This window comes from Enhydra lutris, unplaced genomic scaffold (genome assembly GCF_002288905.1).
Source record: "Enhydra lutris kenyoni isolate GAN:26980312 unplaced genomic scaffold, ASM228890v2 scaffoldscaffold12, whole genome shotgun sequence".
Lineage (NCBI taxonomy): Eukaryota > Metazoa > Chordata > Mammalia > Carnivora > Mustelidae > Enhydra > Enhydra lutris.
Window position 1 is genome coordinate 24,423,626 of NW_019154096.1, and position 18,565 is coordinate 24,442,190.

The 18,565-nt window shown below is 55.9% G+C and overlaps 1 protein-coding gene across 5 annotated transcripts; it reads right to left on the reverse strand.

The window, feature by feature from the left end:
• Window positions 1-238: 238 nt before the first annotated feature.
• On the reverse strand, window positions 239-16,697 carry LOC111145111 (apoptosis inducing factor, mitochondria associated 2). 5 transcript variants are annotated; one of them, XM_022499759.1, is made up of 10 exons: window positions 16,596-16,697; window positions 8,699-8,892; window positions 8,197-8,312; window positions 7,191-7,310; window positions 6,360-6,452; window positions 4,663-4,771; window positions 3,378-3,530; window positions 2,049-2,249; window positions 1,727-1,901; window positions 239-473 (listed from the first exon to the last, which is right to left on the reverse strand). In XM_022499759.1, exons 2-9 carry the CDS (start codon window positions 8,874-8,876, stop codon window positions 1,750-1,752), a joined length of 1,122 nt encoding a protein of 373 aa, XP_022355467.1. In that variant the 5' UTR covers window positions 8,877-8,892; window positions 16,596-16,697; the 3' UTR covers window positions 239-473; window positions 1,727-1,749. The 5 variants fall into 5 exon arrangements, with proteins under 5 accessions (XP_022355467.1, XP_022355468.1, XP_022355471.1 ...); XM_022499760.1 differs by having other exon boundaries at window positions 245-473; window positions 8,699-8,889; window positions 16,596-16,633; XM_022499761.1 differs by having other exon boundaries at window positions 454-505; window positions 16,596-16,647.
• Window positions 16,698-18,565: the final 1,868 nt, after the last annotated feature.

Sequence of the window (18,565 nt, forward strand, 5' to 3'; positions counted from 1 at the left end):
AAGAGGGCATAAAAGTGACTTGGGCTTTGTCGGCTGTCTGTGTTCGGGGGCAGAGAGAAGAACATGAGAAAGGCGTCTCACTGGTGCTTTCCTTTTCTGTTTTTAGTGCCCCCTCCCCTCCCCCCATGACATCTGTATCTACTCCTAAAAAGATTTTGCTTCAGGCTTTTGTTTTGTTTTATTTTGTTTTTAAAGAAAAAGAAAATGAAAGGAAAAAAAAAAAAGAAGATCCAGTGTCTTTCTTACAACATAATCTTTTATTGCAACATTTTCCTCAGTTTAGAAAACTGTGTCCCCTTGGGTGGACACTTGTAAAATGTTATAAATAGAACAGGCCTGTCACTCACAGGCTGAGACGCCCACCCTGCCAGACCCCAGGGCAGACAGCACGGACTGGTCTGGGCAAGAGGAGCCTGGTTGGCCTTGGTCCACAGGAAGGTAGTCCTAGGTGAAGCCTCCGGTGGGCAGCCATCCTACGGGAGAGAGGCACAGGTCTCACGTAGGCCTAGAGAACAAATGGAACTGACCTGGGCCACAGCCCAGGCAGGGAGGACTGAGAACCCCCAAAGGCTGTGTCCTCAGGACTCTGGCCAAGGACCCAGAAGCCACCATCAAAAATGAGCAGGGCCTGCATTTATGCAGATGAAATCAGCAACCACTTCCACTCTGGGGATTTAACCTCTGTCTTCCAGAAGAGACTCCCTCTAATTGAAGTCCTTTCCCCGATACAGGAGTCATTTATGTACCTTAACACAGCCAGTGGCAGGCAGGACCCCCACAAGTGTCACTGGGGTTAGCCAGGAAACCAGAAGTACAGAACCCCAGAGGTTCCCACAGGGTCCCCTGCCCCAGCATCAGCAGGAATTTTGTCCCCTACAGAATCCACTGAGTAGCCTAGAAGCACACAGGGGTTCACCTGCAAGTCCCACTCTGCTCTCTGAATGTGAGCCCAACGGCAGCCCACCCAAGGGTCCCGTTAGCTCAGCTGCTTCTCCTTAACATCTCTAGCGGCTGGCCGGCCAGGCTTCCGTCTCAACCCACTAGCTTTGTTAAGAACTCACTCTCCGTTAGGATGGGCTAAACGGGAGGGCAGTTTATCTAATTTTTTCTTCTTAAATGTAACCTAAGGTGTATAATCAGAACTTAGAAAAGGAAATATAGAAAGTTTTGTGAATATGAAAGACCATAGGGACAAATCGTTTGAAATTAGGCTCCTCTTAACAACCTGGGCATCGCAGAATGCACGGCTTCCCCACCCAGGATGCGACGGGAGAGGCTTGGGGTGCAGGCTATGTCTACCCCAGCTCCCCTTCCATAGCTGGTGTCACCATGCAGGCTCCTCTTCCTGCCCTAACAGGATGCCAGCCACCAGGAGACCCTGCTCTCTCCTGCTCTGAGAGCCCTGAGTCCCAACACATGTGCCCATGCAAGGAGCCTGGGGAAGAGAAAGCCAGCTATACCTCTCGCCAGGACCAAGTGAACCCCTCAGCCAGCACAAAGGCAAGCAGACCTCTCCAAACCCGGAAAGAATCCTCTAGAGGGTGTCTTTTTTCCAATGGCTCACTTGCTCCCTCTCCCAGTTTTGGCTTTCTGTAAGTTGTGTCTGATCAGTACATCCCCGGCATCTCACTCCAGGAAAAGGGCATCTACCCTTCGGCATTCGTCAAGTGGTTAGCACTTAGCGAGCAATCTGTCCCCCATCCCCCACCCCCAACCCCAGCAGTACCTCGTCTCCCGCCCTGCTCCAGCTCAAGGTGGAGACTGCCGCATGGTCTTCCAGCTGGAGGAGACGAATAGGTCCCGGCTCTTGGCCAGCCGAACCATGAGTCGCCCCACGTAGAAGCCACTGATCTGGCCCACACCATCGTTTCTCCCCATGGCCAGAAGGAACGTCAGTGCCCCTGTGGGGCAGACACGGGTGGGTAAACCAGACCCCCGCTCACCATCCATGGGCCTGCTGTTCCTGGGGCCTCCCATCTGAGGACTAGGAACTGTATAAGACTTTTAGGAAGATGGGCGAGTCTCTGAGGTACGTGCAGCTTCCTTACCTGGCTTGTAGGCCTTAAGGGGCCTCTGTTTCATGGAGTTGACAATGTTGGCCACAGCCACGCTGGCATGGAGGCCGGCGTGATAGGCCATCTTGGGCTCCTTCACATCGGCACAGTCGCCAATGGCGTAGACGCGGCTGCAGCCTTCCACCTGGAGATGCTCGTTCACTCGCAGAGCACCGTTGCTGGCCAGGTGACTCTCTGCCGGGCAAAGGTAACCCAGAGACCCTGTTATGCGGCCACTAGAACACCAAGAAGAGGGCCCTCTGGTGCCGGCTAAGCCCCCCTCCAAAGGCACATCCTCGATTTAGTTCTGCCTCAAGACCCATCTCAGAACTCTTCTTGCAAAGTCAAGGTTACTATTCCAGGAGGGAAGCTGGTCAGAAAGACAGCACCTGCCGTTTTACACAACCTGCGTGGCTATAAATTACCACGACTGACAATGACTCACAATGACAACGTGGCGGCTCAGCCAAGTCTTAAATTTCCCCTTGAACATGGATCAGACTTTTTAAGTAAATGCAGGACTCTAGTAAATGATAAACTTTTCTTTTTAAGGGACCTGAAAGAATTACTTTTGAAAATATTAAGACAAATGGGTGTAAAATGCTGGGATCTCTGTCCATTACAGGCCCTCAATCCCGCACCCCACATGTGGCCTGGACCGGTTTCCTTCTGCTGGGACTGGCCAGTTCTTTCCCGCAGGACCCAAACAGGACTTCCCTGTCCAGGAAGGGTGCTACGAAGTAAATGGGAGCAGCCTGGGGACACGGCAATCCTGGGGCCCGAGGAAGAGTCACAGAGTCTCCAGCTCACACACGAAGGCCAGGACACCACCTCCCCCAGCCTCCAGTTAGCTGGGGAGTTCACTACTGAGCCTGAGGCTACATTATTTCCTCTACTCCCCAGAATGTCATTCCACGTTTGGATCAGGGTCTGGGGAGAACAGCACACCTGTGAATAAATAGGCAAAGGCCTGACCCAGGAATTGCCTCCCCTCCCTGTTCACAGAAAATGAAACGGTGGATCTTTCCTTCCCCCTGAAACCTGTTCCCCGCTCTCACCACGAGGGGGCGGGCTCCGACTTTGAAAGATCGGTCACTTTCGCCACTTTGGCCTAAGTCAGGGCCATAGTGGAGGAAGGCACCGGGAGAGTGGACCCAAGCCTGAATTTAAAGTTTGATGTCACCATTCAGAAGAGACCTGAGCTGCTGGGGGAGAGGGGAAGGGAGGCGGGGCGACACTGATGCCGGGGGAGAGGCCTGCAGGGCCTGCCATAGCCGGACAGTGGGGCGGTGGCCCAGGCAGTGGGCCCCGGCTCCTGCTCACCGAACGAACTGTGGTAGGCTGAGCTGTTGATCTTAATACCGTTGCAGACGATCACCAAGTTGGTGGCCACCTCTGTGCCTTTGTCCGTGCGCACCTGGATGCACTCCTGATACTCGTTCAGAGGCAAATCCTCCAGGTTGCTCACGCGCTCACCTGTCAAGTGGGATCTGTGAGCGGGAGGCCGGCAGGGGGTGGGCACGGCATCAAGGCTGGGGCCCACCTAAGAGATCCTTCGGCTCCCACCTTCCTGCAAGCCCCTCTGCCAGTCCACCCTGCTGCCCCCAAGAGGCACAAGGTGGACATCCGGCCACCCCGGAGGATCCAAAGTCAGGAAAGTTCCCAAAAGCAGTGTGGAAAAGTGAGGCTGAATTTCCCAAGAAGTTCTGGGAAAAGCTGTTGGAGGAAGACCTCAAGCATGCCTCCTGGAACGTCAGCCAGCCACGCCATCCTCACCAGGCAGGGAGGCGCTCCAGGTGCACCACCCACTAAGGTGTGAGCAAGAAAGTCCAGAAGAGGGACCAAGAGGTGGCTCAGCCGGTTAAGCCGCTGCCTTAGACTCAGGTCACGATCCCAGAATCCTGGGATCAAGTCCCGCATCAGGCTCCTTCCTCAGCAGGGAGCCTGCTTCTCTGCCTCTGCCTGCCACTGCCTGCTCGTGCTCTCCCTCTCCCTCTCTCTCTCTCTCTGATAAATAAATAAATAAATATAAATAAATAAAATCTTTAAAAAAAAAAAAAGGAAGAAGAGAAAAGTCCAGAAGCTCGCCTACACTCTACGCTGCCTCAGAGGAAAGGTGGTGACACTAGTGGGCAGCCCCGCGCAAGGAGACCAGGAGCTGGAAGGGGTCTGCCCAGAGCAGAAACGTCACCCCTCCCTGCGGAACCCCATGAAGTGCGCCAGTCACCGTGCCAGGGTCAGGGCCCCAGTCTCTAAACAAGCTGTTTGGTGCTCTCCCCCTCCTCCTGGCCTCGACAAAGCTCACACTCCTCACCACCTTCTGAATATAAACCAAAGAAAAACACACGCCAAAAAAAAAAAAAAAAAAAACCAAACACATTGTACCACAGAGACACCATAATTCAGGTCAAATCCTGGAGAAGCCAGGCCGGGGCTACCCCTGTGGCCCAGGAGTCCCCTGAGCACCGGGGCCTCTGCCCAGTCCTCGGGCAGACACAGCCCACAGCAGGCCAGCAAGGCTCAAATGCCCAACCCCGGGACCCAGGGGGCCGTGGAGCTGGGGCGGTGGGCGGGGGAGAGGGCGAGCAGGAGGGGGCCTCGCACATACTCAGCAGCAGCTGAACGCCTTTCTGCAGCAGGATCTCCTTCGCTTCCTGCCGAACACAGGGCAGGAGCTCCTTGTCGGCAAGGGCCACCTGGGCGTGGATGAGAGTGACCTGGACAGGAGACCACGGGGTGGAGAAGGAGCAGCTGAGTCTCAGGCTCACAGGAAGAGGCTTACCAACGTCCACGCCAGCCTGTCTCCCTCCCCACCTCGGCACCCGCAGAGAAGTCAACTGCCCGAGGCCGGAACCAGGGAAGGCGGCTGGGCGCGAGCCCACATCTAGTCTAAAACTCTTCCAGAAGGCGCCAGGGCTCCATTCCCCACCCCCACCCACCTCAGGGCCACGGGGAAATTATTTACAGCCTACGTGTAAGCCATGGACACCCTGGCAGTCGGGCAGGCCGGCATTTACACTACAGCCAGGCCCGACGCCCGCCCTTCCAGGCGCGGCTACTCGCTGCGGGCCAGCCTGGGGAGGCAGGGGCAGCCTGGGACGGTGCTCGAAGCTCGGGCTTTAAAACTAGGTGGCCGGGGCACCTGGGTGGCTCAGTGGGTTAAGGCCTCTGCCTTCAGCTTAAGTCATGGTCCCAGGGTCCTGGGATCGAGCCACACATCGGGCTCTCTGCTCAGCGGGGAGCCTGCTCCCCCCCCCCGCCCCACCTGCCTCTCTGCCTACTTGTGATCTCTGTCAAATAAATAAATAAATAATCTTTAAAAAAAAAAAAAGAAATAAATAAAAATAAAACCAGATGGCCTGAGTGGAAGCCTCATCTCAGACACTCACTCGGACGCCTCCCGAAGAGTCCGTCAAACAGGGATCCAGGCCCACCCTCAGGAAATTGTGACGATGGACTGAGAAACCGTGCGGTAAGCACATAACTCAGTACGCACTGAGTCCTGAATAAAGGGGTGGGTACTGTTACTTGTATCCGCCCCCTGACGAGTGACGACTACTTCAGCCTCGTCTTTACCCCATAAATCAAAATTAAAACCCTTTCACATCAATCACTCATAATAAGGTCCAATAATTTGTCAGAGAACAGCTACATAATACAATTAGCCCATATGGATCTTTTCAAAGCCAACCTGCCTTTCCCTCGGGAGGAAGCAGCAGCCACGTGGCTCTGAGAAGCCGGGCTGGCGTCAGCTGAGCAAGCTCTTGCCTCAAGGACCTGTAATGACCGCTCATCACTGGGCCCTGGGCCGAGCCTCTACATCCTGCGGGTCTTTCTTTCCAGGGTTCCAGGCAGGTCCTCCTGCTGCCCCCCATCATTTTAAAGGGCACTCCTGCCAGGGGCGCTGGCCACTCCTTCCCCAGCACGGGCAGTGAGGGGACAGCATGGCAGCCATGCAGCTACTCAGGGCAAAGGCTTTCGTCACTTGAAGACCAGCTGCTGCTTGCCCCAGACAAAACGCCGCCCTCGGGTGTCTCTGAGCAGGCAGCTGCCACCAAAGAGAGGGAATCCAAGTCTACATTTATGTCTCAAGAGGCTGAACACAGCAGGGGACACGAGAGCTCACAGTCTGCTAGGCTCACTGGCCCTGGCTGGACTGGCTCACAGGCCCCCTCCCTGAAGGAGGACACCCCACTGCAGAGAGCAGGGCCTGGGGTCGTGGAGTGCCACGGCCCAGGCCCCGAGTCAGTCCCCCGGCTCCTTGCACGCCATGCAGAGAGCCCAAAGGCAAGGCCGCGCGCCTACCTTTTTCTCGGGGAATTCGGTTTTAACCTCGGCTGCCATTTCCACTCCGGCAGAACCGCCTCCCACCACCACCACCGACTGGGAGCGCTGGACCTGGAGGGGAAGGAAGGAGGAAACACGCCCTCAGACCCAGCCTGCCCAGGGGTTCGGCCAGGCTGGCGGCTCCCCGACCAAAGAAGAGTCCAAATTTGGGGTCCAAACGTGCTTCCTCGGAGCCGGGTCGTGCCGGGTGTCTCCCCGCATGTCCTCGCATGGTTCTTGCTTGGCCCCACGAGGCAGACAGCACCCCCACCCACCATCCAGAGGACCACGACCCAGGTCTGTCTGAGCTCACAGCCAGGACCCTAACCTCCACATCCACATCTGTTTATGATGGGCCAAGAGAGGCTCCCCAGGCATCTAAGAAGCGTGGCAGGGAGGGCAGGACCCAGCCACAGTCACACAGTCGCACTCGCCTTGGGATCCTTCTGTGGGGCTCTGTCCCTTGTCTTTCAGCCAGGCCAGACCCTGCCCACCCCTCAGGGAAAACCACCTGAGGTCACGGACCCACACCTGCTCTGTAAAATACAAAGCCTTGTGCAAACGGGACCCCAAGGGAGACATGGCAGGGATACACCAGCCACTACATGAGGTCGAGGGTACTCCTATCCGGACTTCGGTGAGGGACAAAGGTCTCTGCCAGGGAGTCTGGGATCTTCCCACTAACTCTCCATCTTCACGGCTGCACCCGGGGGCTCTTTGCTGCTGCCCCATGCATCCCCACAGTGGTTCCCCTCCCCCAGGGCCCCGCTTGACCCTCACGGCCCCACCTGGCCCCCACAGGTAGCTCACCTGCTTCACCATGTCCTCGTAGGCCTGGATAGCAGCCTCCCGGCTGGAAACCTTGTTAAACTTGCCTGGAAAGAGCCCGGTGCTGCCAGTGGCCAGGATAAGATGTGAGAAGGGCAGGGCCTGGAGCGGGGGGTGGGGAGGGGGTGGAGAAAGGAGGTGAGGGCAGGCCCGGGCTTCTGCCCATGATCGGGCCCACCGGGCAAGGAGCACCGGGCGGGAGAGGCCTGGGCACACTGCGGCCGCCCTCCTCTGAAAGGAGTGAAACCATCACACTGAGCAGGCCAAGGAGAAGCACTAGAACCCGGCCAATACCGAAGGGAACAGCTGCGCGTCCTGCCGGGAATAAATTCAAGGAAGACTGATTCGCACAAAGTCACCGAGGACAGAAATTGGTGCCCCTAGGGCCAGGCTGGAGGTGGCCCTTCCCACAACATATGGCAGCTCCCCTATTGTCTCCGTCACTGCAGGGCCACACCAGGCTCCGGGCTCTTCCCAGGGCTGGGGAATGCAGGGATGAGTGAGGGCCTCCCAATCCGGGGGATGTGGTATCATGTGTCCGCCTGCCCTTTGACCCCACACAGCCAGGATGGCCCCACAGGCCGGCCGAACCAGGACCTGGTCTGGGACACCAGCTTTCAGTGTAGACTCTGGGGTGAAACTGCCTGGGTTCATATCCTGGCCAAGTGTCTTACCAGCTGTGGGATCTTGGGCCACTTACCCTCTTCATAAAGAGAAGCTACACCACTCCCCACGGAGTCATGGTGGGCACAAAATGAGACCACATAAGGCTTAAGACAGTACCAGGCATACAGGAATGGCTCGGGGAAAGTCTGTTGGGGCCAGGCCTTTGTTTATGAGGAATCTGCTACCTGGCCGGCACGACGTAGGGGCCATCGAGGGCTCTCCAGCCTTAAGACCACCTGGGTCCCCTCCAAGCAGCAGCTGCGGAGCCCTGGGGACCCCCTGAAGCCAGCAGAGGGGTCGGGTTGGCCCCCACCGTGCTCACCTCGCCGTCCTCGAGCAGCACTGTCTGATTCTGCAGGTCTATCTCCACCACCAGCCCCTGCCGGAAGTTCTCCTTAAAGGTCACGGAGTAGGAGATGAATGTCTTTTTGGCAAACCCTGGGGAATGGGCACAGAGGAGGTCAGAGAGTGAAACTGGGCTGCCCACGGGAAGCCAGAAGCACTCAAAACCTTTCCTGAGGGGTGTCCTTGGCCAAAGAGCTGAGCCAGTGGTATTCGGGGAACCCCCGCCCCCGCCCCCCGCCGGAAACAGCCACCTGAGCCTCGAGGCCCCTGAGCCACAAGGGCCGGGTCCTCGGGGAAGCTGCAGCTCCTACTTCTACAGCCTTGATATGGTAGCTGCTTAAGGCCAGGGACCTCAAGAATCTCCAGAATTTCTCTAAAGGTGGAATTTAGGCCTTGCCCTAAGTGGCAAAGCCACCCCTAAACCCACAGTGGTGACAAGACCACTCTGACAAAGAAAGCCCCAGAAAAGAGTCCATTACCACTTTCCACGGAGGCCCGCAGGGCTGCCACGTTGTGGTGGAAGGAGTCCTTCATGTCCACCAGCACGAAGGGGATGTTCAGAGTCTGCAGCTGGCTGGCAGCAGCTATCCCGCCAAAGCCCCCACCCACGATCACCACACGCACGGCTCCCACGTCCACGGACACCTGGGAACCCATCTCGAACCAGGCACTGCTGGGATAGGAAGAGAGACCACATCAGAGTCAGGGGGCTCAAAGGCTGGCGGGGGGGCACAGCAAGAAGGCCTCAAATGCCAAGACTTGATCTTTTGATTTATTCCTTATTTTTAGTTTTTGTAAACTCTACACCCAACTTGGGGTTTGAACCCACAACCCCAAGGTCAAGAGTCACCTGCTCTACTGACCGAGCCAGCCAGGTGCCCCATGACTTGAACTTTTTAAATTATATAACTGTCTATTAACAAAATTCCAATTTTGTAACATGTGGGTTAAATTCCACAGAAACAGGTGTACCCTAATTCCGTCCCATTCCCCAACCACCAGTCCCCTTCTCGGCGGCATCCGCAATTACCGAGTGTCCACGAATCCCTCCAGAGATGCTCTGCGCACCTACAATATTCCTTTTTGCACACATTAAACAAATCGTTGTGTACTTGTTTTGCCCTTATAAAGGCAGGACTTGCAGACTTCGTGGGGCCAGGTGGGTGAGGCCGATGAGGGCAGACGCAGAATAACAAGAGGGAACTGGCAGGCACGGTAAGGAAACTGACCACACTTCTCTAAGTGCCGCACGGGCAGACGCCAGACTCTGCCCGGCTCACAGGCCACCACCTTGAGCCCCAAGTCGAAGTAGATCAAATAGCAGGTTATGCCCATCAACCCACAAAACAGGATGTGGTACGATGGAGGTCAGGACAGGAGGGTGGGGAAAAGGGGCCTGCAGTGGGCAGGTCACTCCCTGAGCGTTCCTGGGACAGCGGGTGTGCACCAAGACGGCTGGCTGAGCCACATCCCCCAGGAGAGGAGACAGGAGGAGACGTCTGCGGTAAGAAAGAGGGTAGGGGACATGCGCTGACCGTGGAGGCTCCGGTCAGAGGGCGTGGGGTACAGAGTCCTGCCTGATGCCCATGACAGGGGAGCAGTCACCCGTGAGAGCATCTGCAGAGGGCAGAAGCCAGATCTGCAGGCCAAGGGTACCCCAGGCTCACACTCACACAGGGACTGGGGCAGCCTGACCAGTTCCTGGCAAACTGAGAACCAACTTTGGTTGAACCCCTAAGGAGCGAAAATTCAAGGACCATTGCCTGGCACTGAATTGGACACTGGAGGATATCTGAGGCAGAGGACAGCATTGGGCTGGGTCACTAGACACTGAACCGCCAAGCCCAAAGGAAAGAGATAGCAGTTTGCTGGGGCTCTCCTAGCCAGCCTGGGGCGCTGCCCAGAGGGCTCAGCCTCCTGAGGGCCTGGGTCATCCAGGCAGAGTGTTCCAGACTCTGCCTCCAGGGAGGGCAGAGGGGCCAGCTTGGGGCTGCAGCTAGAGGCCCTGTCCCCAGCCCAGCTTAGCCCCAGAGAAGGGCAGTCGTGGTACAGGCCTCAGGGCTCGCTAGGGTGGGAGCCCAGCTGTCTGAGGGGCTGAGATGCTGAGAGCATCCTATGGGGAGAGGACAGCTCAAGGGCAACCGGCCATCAAACCTCCTCCCAGCCTGTGCCAGGCTCCACGGAGAGGCAGGGATTGCTCTCTGCTGGAGAGCAATGCTAAGGAAAGAAACAAAGTCTCCCCTGCACAGAAAGCAGCAAGGGGAGGCACCTGAGTGGCTCAGTCGGTGAAGTGTCTGCCTTTGGCTCAGGTCATGATCCTGGGGTCCTGGGATGGAGCCCTACACTGGGCTCCCTGCTCAGCCTGGGAGCCTGTTTCTCCCTCTTCCTCTGCCTGTTGCTCCCCCTGCTTAGGAGCGCGTGCTCTCTCTCTCTCTCTCTGTCAAATAAATAAATAAAATCTTAAAAAGAAGCAGCAGCAGAAAGCAGCAAGAGAAGCCAACAGGTGCTGTGGGCTTCAGGGAGGGGAAGTTCAAGGCTGTGGGGGGTGGGGTGTGGAGGGGGGAAGGCAAGGAAATAAGAAATTGAGCTTAAACATTTTTTTAAATTTTTTTACAGATTTTATTTATTCATCTGACAGAGACAGACAGATCACAAGTAGGCAAAGAAGCAAGCAGAGAGGGGGGGAAGCAGGCTCCCCACAGGCATAGAGCCCAGCGTGGGGCTTGATCCCAGAACCCCCAGATCATGACCTGAGCCGAAGGCAGAAGCTTAACCCACTGAGCCACCCAGGCACCCCAACATTTCTTTTTTTTTTTAAAGATTTTATTTATTTATTTGACAGAGAACAAGAGAGAGAAAGAAAACAATGGAGAGAAAAGAGAGGGAGAGAGCAGAGAGGGAGAGGGATAAGCAGACCTCTTGCTGAGCAGGGAGACCACCTTGGGGCTCGATCCCAGGAGTCCGGGATTATGACCCGAGCCAAAGGCAGACACTTAACCAACTGAGCCACCCAGGCGCCCCAGAAATTGAACTCAACCTTGAAGGTCAACCTTGAAGGACAGACAGCAAGCTGCTCGAAGGCTCAATGCGGAAGCATGTTCCAGGTCATCTGGGATCCTCTCAGGCAGCACTACAGGAAAGGGGAAGGCCACTACTCTGTTTTGCATCATCTGTGTGGCCTGGGACAAAATCCCTCCCCTCTCTGGGCCCCCATTTACCCCCTGTAATGGGAGGTGATGCCCTGAGATAGCCTTGCACACCTAAGTTTCCAGGACATGGTGACCCCCGCAAGATGGCCCCTAGATCTTCCCACACTTAGAGAGGCAGCTTATGGACCTCTAGGCTCTGCTCTCATTGGTATTCAAATGCCTGCTGCTTCCTTTCTCCCCTGGGGGAGAGAGAACCTGGGCATGGGGGAGGGGGATTTGGCACAGGAAATTAGAAGAGATTTAACTCTGTTTCTCGTTGGCTAAATGGTCCCCAATGCACTGAGACATTGTACATTCCACCCATTTTACAGATGAGAAAACTGAGTCCTCAGCAGTGCCATGACCAAGACAAGTCTCCAGCAGGCACTGCCATTTTCACTGCTCCAGGCCTTCAAAAAGGTCATCCAGAGCTGGTCCCCTGAGTGTTCATCAGGCTGAACCTGCCAACTGGGCCAGAATGAGAATACTTCCTGGGGCGGGGACCCAAGAGAGCCCAGGGACCCAGCCAGAGGTCAGTAGAGGATCCCAGGAGCTGAGCAGAGCCTGTTGAATGTGGAGGGCTAAGGAAGAGCTGCATCACCAGCCCCCTCCAACACAGCCCCCTCTGTGCCAGCCTGCTCTTGGGGCCAGCAGCCTGAAAGGAGGTTGGGGAGAACCCAGAGAACTCGGTTTCCCAGCTGGCTGGACACGGGCACTAGAGACGATACACAGCACGCTGGGGAGATGGGGTCCAGCCTGGGTCAGGTCACACCAGACCACCCAGGACAGCTCAAGGAGGAGCCCTGAAAAACAGTGGAGCCAGGGGCCTTCACCACCGAAGGCAAAGCTTAGCCCACAAAGTCCAGGGGCAAGAAGGGAGGGGGTAGAAGTTCGGGGAACAAGGTGGGGAGGCCAGGAGGGCAGGTGACAGGTCCCACCAGACACATGTTACGCTGCCAGGGCCATTCTCAAGCCTACATCCAGGCTGTGAGCACCCAGGGAGGAAAGCCCAAGGACCCCAGCCTAGGCCTGATGGACAGTGGGTTGGCCAAAGGACTTGAACCCCTGCTCCCTCAGCCCCCAAAGGTCATCAGCTGGCTTCCCCAAAGGGCTACCTTGGCCTAGATAACCCCTCCATGAAAGCAGACTGCTTCTCCAGACTCCCAGTGGAGGGCCTGGGGCCTGAGGGCAGAGCCAGGCCCCTGAGGGGCTGCCATAGCTAGGCCAGGGGAGGGGAACGGCTTTTACACTCCAGGCTGCCTGAGGCCTCTCCTGGAATCTGTCCCTCTCCCCTACTGGCCTCTGGCACCCCACTTGGAAGATGGGGGCTGGCAGCTCTCCAGCCCATTCCGCCCTTACTCCTCAGCAGCCTCCCCTGCCCAAGGCTCTAGGACACACCAACGCTCCATTGGCTCTTCCAGTGTCAAGTCATGCCTGGCCCTGAGGACAGTTAGACTCTGCAAGGCCACAACTACTCTGGGGGCCGACCAAAGCCCACAACCGAATCCGTGGGCTTAAGCCACAGACCTGCGTTCCAGCTACACACCCTAAAGGCGGTCAAAAAGCACGTGGGCTATGGATGACGTTGAGTCCTATGCTCCAAGCTAACAGTAGTGCCATTCGAATAGCCTCGATCAGCGGGGGATGCCACAGCCAATCGAACCTCCACGCGTGACAGACGACTCTATTATATACCCCCACGATGGAATATCCTGGAGCCGTCCGTTTTCAGAATGGGTGATTTTTTTACATGAAAATTTTGTCCATGACAACCCCACACCCATAGAACGTACGAGGCCAACCGTGAACCCCGATGTAAACTATGGTCTTCGGATGACTCCGTCCTCGGAGGTTCATCAATGGTAACAACTGTGCCACCCTGATGAGTGAGGCTGCCGGCGGGAGAAGCTGGGGCTGTGCGGGGGCGGGGGCACCCGGGAAATCGTGGTGCCCTCCCCTCTGTTTTGCTGTGAAACTAAAACCACTCTAAAAGCATCAAGTCTCAGCGCAGGGAAAAGGTGTCTACGAAAAAGTCTAGTAACAGCATGTAAGCCTCATCCCACTAGGCGCACCTGGGTGGCTCAGTCGGTTAAGCGTCTGCCTTCTCCTCAGGTCATGATCCCGGAGTCCCAGGATCGAGCCCCACATCGAACTCCCTGCTTGGTGGGGAATCGGCTTCTCCCTCTCCCTCTGCTTCTCCCACTGTTCATGTTCTCTCCCTCAAATAAATAAAGAAAATCTTAAAAAAAAAAAAAAAAAAAAGCCTAACCCGCTGTGCACAGAAACGTGATGACTCCGTCGGCTAGCATTCATTGTGTTTTTATCTGTACCTCTGTACCCAGCAGCTGTGGATTTCTGTCCCCATCTTAGAAACCAGTTTAATAATTTGTCCAAGTTCAACCCTCAACACTCTGACTGGAACTGAGTTCCAAACCAAAATGCTAATAGAGGTCACTAGGTGATATTTTTACTTTCCTCTTTGAGACTTTTTCTTTTCCTTTTTCTTTTTTTATATTGCCTGAAAATTTTTAACTAAATATGTCATTTTGGTAGAAATAATAAAGGTTTAAAAACAGGGCAGGCCTCCTAACATCTATTTTTATAAATTGAGACACTCCTATATTCCATTAGTTTAAAGTACACAGTCCAGCAGTTTCTAGTACATTCATAAAGTTGTGCAACCATCACCACAATCTAATCCCAGAATATGTTCCTCACTCTCCCAAATAACCTCTTATCCACTAGCAATAACTCCCCATGCCCTTCTCCCTCCAGCCGCTGGCAAGAACTCATATTTCTGTCTCCATAGATTCACCTGCTCCCTACCTTTTGTGTCTGGCTTCCTTCCCTTAGCATAACGTTTCCAAGAGTCATCCAAACTATAGCATATTATGAGGATTCTTTCCTTCTTGTGGCTAACATTCCATCATATGGAGATACCACGTTTTGTTTCATTTTGCTTTTTAAGATTTATTTATTTATTTGGCAGAGAGAGACACAGCTAGAGAGGAAACACAAGCAGAGGGAGTGGGAGAGGGAGAAGCAGGCTTCCCGCTGAGCAGGGACCCTGATGCAGGGCTTGATCCCAGGACCCTGGGACAGTGACCTGAGCTGAAAGCAGACACTTAAGGACTGAGCCACCCAGGAGCCCCCACATTTTGTTTCTCCATTGGTCAGTTGAGGGACATGGGGTTGTCCCCACCTTTTGTCTGCTATGAATAGTGCTGCTGTCAACATTTGTGTCCAATTTTTTGTGCGGACATTTGTTTCCAGTTCTCTTGAGTATATACACCTAGGCGTGGGATTGCTTGGTTGTTTGGTAGAGTTTGGTAACTCTAGAGTTAACTCTTTCAGGAACTGCCGGACCCACCATCCAGTTTTGAACCAAACATCAAGCCGAGGGGGAGAGCGACCCCGGAGAATCAACTACATCAGTCTAGACTCGGGAATGTTAGCATAAAGCAGGTCCAAGAAGAGAACATACCCTAATTGTCCACAACTCCTAGAGGAATTTTACCTTTGCCAACCCCTCCAATACACACACACACACACACAAAATCTGGTTTACGCTAGTATTTTCTCGGTAAATCCTCTTTTCTCTGCCAAGAACACCAGCCTGACTCCAGGAGGATTCTTCTCCAGTCATGCAAACAAGAGCCCGCTAGGAACCTACTGAGAAGCGAGGAAGTTACATTTATGCCAAAGCTGCTCAGAGGTCCTGCCTCAGAAGACACGAGAGCCATGCGGGCTCTGACCAAAGCGAGGACATGACCCCAGCATTGCTTCACAGAGATTACAAATAAAACATACAGTTTTCTGAGTCATCCTCGTCACCCCAAGGGTAGATTTCAGCCATGCTTCCAAGTGGCCGTCTGGATGAGGGGGCCGCTGGAGTGTGGCTCACCCTAAGTATCCCCTCTCAGGCAGCCACCCTCACGGTCAGGGAAGAGGGGGGCAGGCTGAGAGTTGGCATTTTATGGCCAGCCCCCCAGGGGATGCACACTGAATATAACCCAAAAGAGAGGGACTTCTGAAAGAAGGTAAAGTCTGAAGGGGGAGCTGTCCTGTCAGGCCCCAGGAGAGGGCAGCTCTGGGCAGAGAGGCTCATTCAGGTGGCACATACATATTCATAGGGAAAACCAAGGCCAGGAAACTTGGACACCCTCCTGGGGGCAAGTCACTTTGTGGTTCCCTCAACACCCAGACCGACAGTCTGTTCCCCGCCTGTGTCTGGATCCTGGCTTCCTCATTTCAGGGCCGAAGACCCGGCTGGAGGCCAGCTCCACCCAGTAACCCCTCCGTAGCCCTGAAGGAGACCAGGCCCAGGTCTCCTCCCCTGGCATGGAAGCCCTCCAGAAGCTGGCTTCGGCCCAGCGCTCCTTGGAGGCTCCTCTCTAGGCACAGGGTGAGGACAAGGGAGTCTGAGAGTTTGGGGTGCTAGTGTGGTCACACACACTTACACACACTGACCTGAGCAGGCCTCCCTGATATCTTACATATTTCCCTGTTTCACCTGCTGGCCTTTAAACACAAGGTACAGCTAGCCGCCATACCTGGAAGGCCCATCCCAACCTGACCCTCTGCCCTGCGCAGGTCCATCTGCGGGATCCTCAGCTCCCCAGGGCCTCTCCCGTCCCCACCCTGACAGAAGGGCTCTCCCTGGAGGGGAAAGGCGGGTGTGTTTACTGGGTGGGATGGGGAGGAAAGCGCCCCACATCACCCACTTGTAGCGGCTCCGGGTGAATTTCAGGCTTCCTGGCCTTCCCAGCCCCACCAGAGTTAGTTCAGGACCAATGTCCTTTGTCGCCGCGGAACCTGGGCTGCACCGGGAGAGAAGCGGACCTCCTAGCGCACACCTGAGTCGGTCGGCACTCGGGTAAGCCCAGGTATTGCCCCCCAGAGACGGAGGCTTTCCTCCTGCCTGATAACACTGCTTTTCACCCAGGGGTGACTCTCGAGCCTTCCCGGGGGCCGGGGAAGCGTGAGGGAGGGGCCGCCCGTCTTCCCTGGGAAGACTTCGCGGAAGTTTCGAGGGGCGGATGTTTCGAGGGGTCGAGTTTGCCCTACCCTCCCCGGGACTAAACCTCCCAATTTTCGTGTGCTGGGGGAACTGGGGTGAGGCAGGCCTGGGCCCGGTTACCCCGCACGATCGCCCTCCCCACCAGGGCCCCAATGCCGCGGCACCGACCTCCAACGCAGTCCGCCGCGTCTTCCAGGCCCCGCGAGCCTCCTCCAGGCGTGTGTGGGGCTAAGCGGGCTCGGGGACGCGGGGCCCCGAGAGCCCGCCCCGTGCGCCACCCCGCCGGGCCACCCCCGTCCCCGCCCCCGCCCCGGCCGCTCCAGTCCCGGCCGCTCCCGTGTAGCCTAGTGCTCCGGGCTCCTCCCGCCGGGCATGGGCGTGGCTTGGCACGCGCCTGCCCTCACCCCCGGGACCGCCCCCGGGACCGCCCCCAGAGTGCGCGGGGGACACTTCGGGCTCCCGGGCACTGGCGGAGCCACCTCGGCGGCGGATCACCAGCCTCTGGCTGCACCATCGTAAATCCCAATTCCGGAGACCGCGCACGGGGCACCCTGTAAACTCGCACCCGCTGTAAACCCGGGGCGGGGTTGGGGGGCGGGCAGGATGGAGAATCAAACAGGCATGGTGTCCACCTTCCGCTGAGCTGACAGTCCGGGGTAAACACACAAAACCTGTATCGCTAACCGCAGTACCAAAGACGGGCAAAGGAAGCGTCCCAAGGCCTCTCTCCAAGGATGAGCGTGCAAAGACCCAGAGGCAGGACAGAGAGCTGAGAGGGGGCTGCTGCAGAGGCCGCCACGGGACAGAGTGGCCCCGCGTGGACAGGGTGCGCAGCACCGCGCCCCACCCCCCCACCCCCCCACCCCCCGCCAAGGGCCGGGTGGAGATTGGTTGTGTCATCCCCAGGGCGGTGGGATGCCACTGTGAAGAGTGCAGAAGAGTGACAGATCTGACTTATGTCTGTAAGGAAAGAATAGGGGAGTGGCAGGTATGCCTGAAATTGGGGAACTAGTTAGGAGGGCAGTCCTGGAGACCAAGGAGCTTGACTGGGATCCGGAGAGAAACAGACCAGCGCAAGTTCTAACCTGGAGATAGGATATAGCCGGTTTGGTGATGGGTGAGCCACCTTCCTCTATTTAATACAAATATTAGCACCTACCCTAAGAGTTGTGGAACAGAACCAACGAGTTCATCTGTGTGAAGTGTTTAGCTGGGTGCCTGGCTCACAGCAGCAATACACACACAGCAGCCATTTCTTATAGGTGTTTTATGTGGGCAGACAGTCTGCCCAAGGCTACACAGTATGTTGGCAACATCTGGGCTCCCAGGCCAGTGCTCTTTCTGATACTGCCCTCCGTCTTCCTGGTATTCAGGAATATTCACATTAGCAGTCTGAACTGTTCTGTGCCTTTTCCAAAAGCTCTGGGCAAGGACCTTGTATCCCCTGGTATACCCCTGGTATGAGGAGGGTTGTGATTGATGCGACCTAGAAGACGTTGGTGCCTAGAACCATCCCGAGCTGGAGGGAAGCTGGTGTCCTCCTGTGAGTGCCCTACACACATTATTAGCCCATACAGCCCAGGCTGTGTGCTGCCCCTTCCGCTTCCTTGGACTCCTTGCCTCTCTCCTATCCCGGCTGGCACCCTGCCCCCTGAATTTGGGCTGAAGAAGGAGATTCAATCAGAGGTATGGGAGTCTCTACCTCTTTCTCTCAGCCCCTGGGGCCACAGAAAAGCAACCACTCAGAGGGCTCATTGCCCTGCCCGTACTAATGCTGGCCTTCGAGGAACCACCCGAGAGCTACAGTGTGGATGCCAAGCCTTGTACTTGTCCTAGGCTTTGCAAACTTCCAAATAGCTTTTAATCTCCTCTTTTGCCTCCTGACACCCCTAGAGAAAAGTAGGGCTGAGGCTTAAACTCTGATGCTAAGGAGGGCAATAAGCACATTTGACCTGCTTTTGGGGGACAGAGACCTTGCTTTGCTGGACTGTGGATCCCCGGCATCTGGCATCGCCCCCACACGTTGAAAAAATGAATGATTTTTTTTAGATTAAGGGATAAGTCACATACCATAAAACTCCCCCTTTTAAGTATACAATTCAGTAGTGTTACACTGTGCAACCATTCACCATTAACTC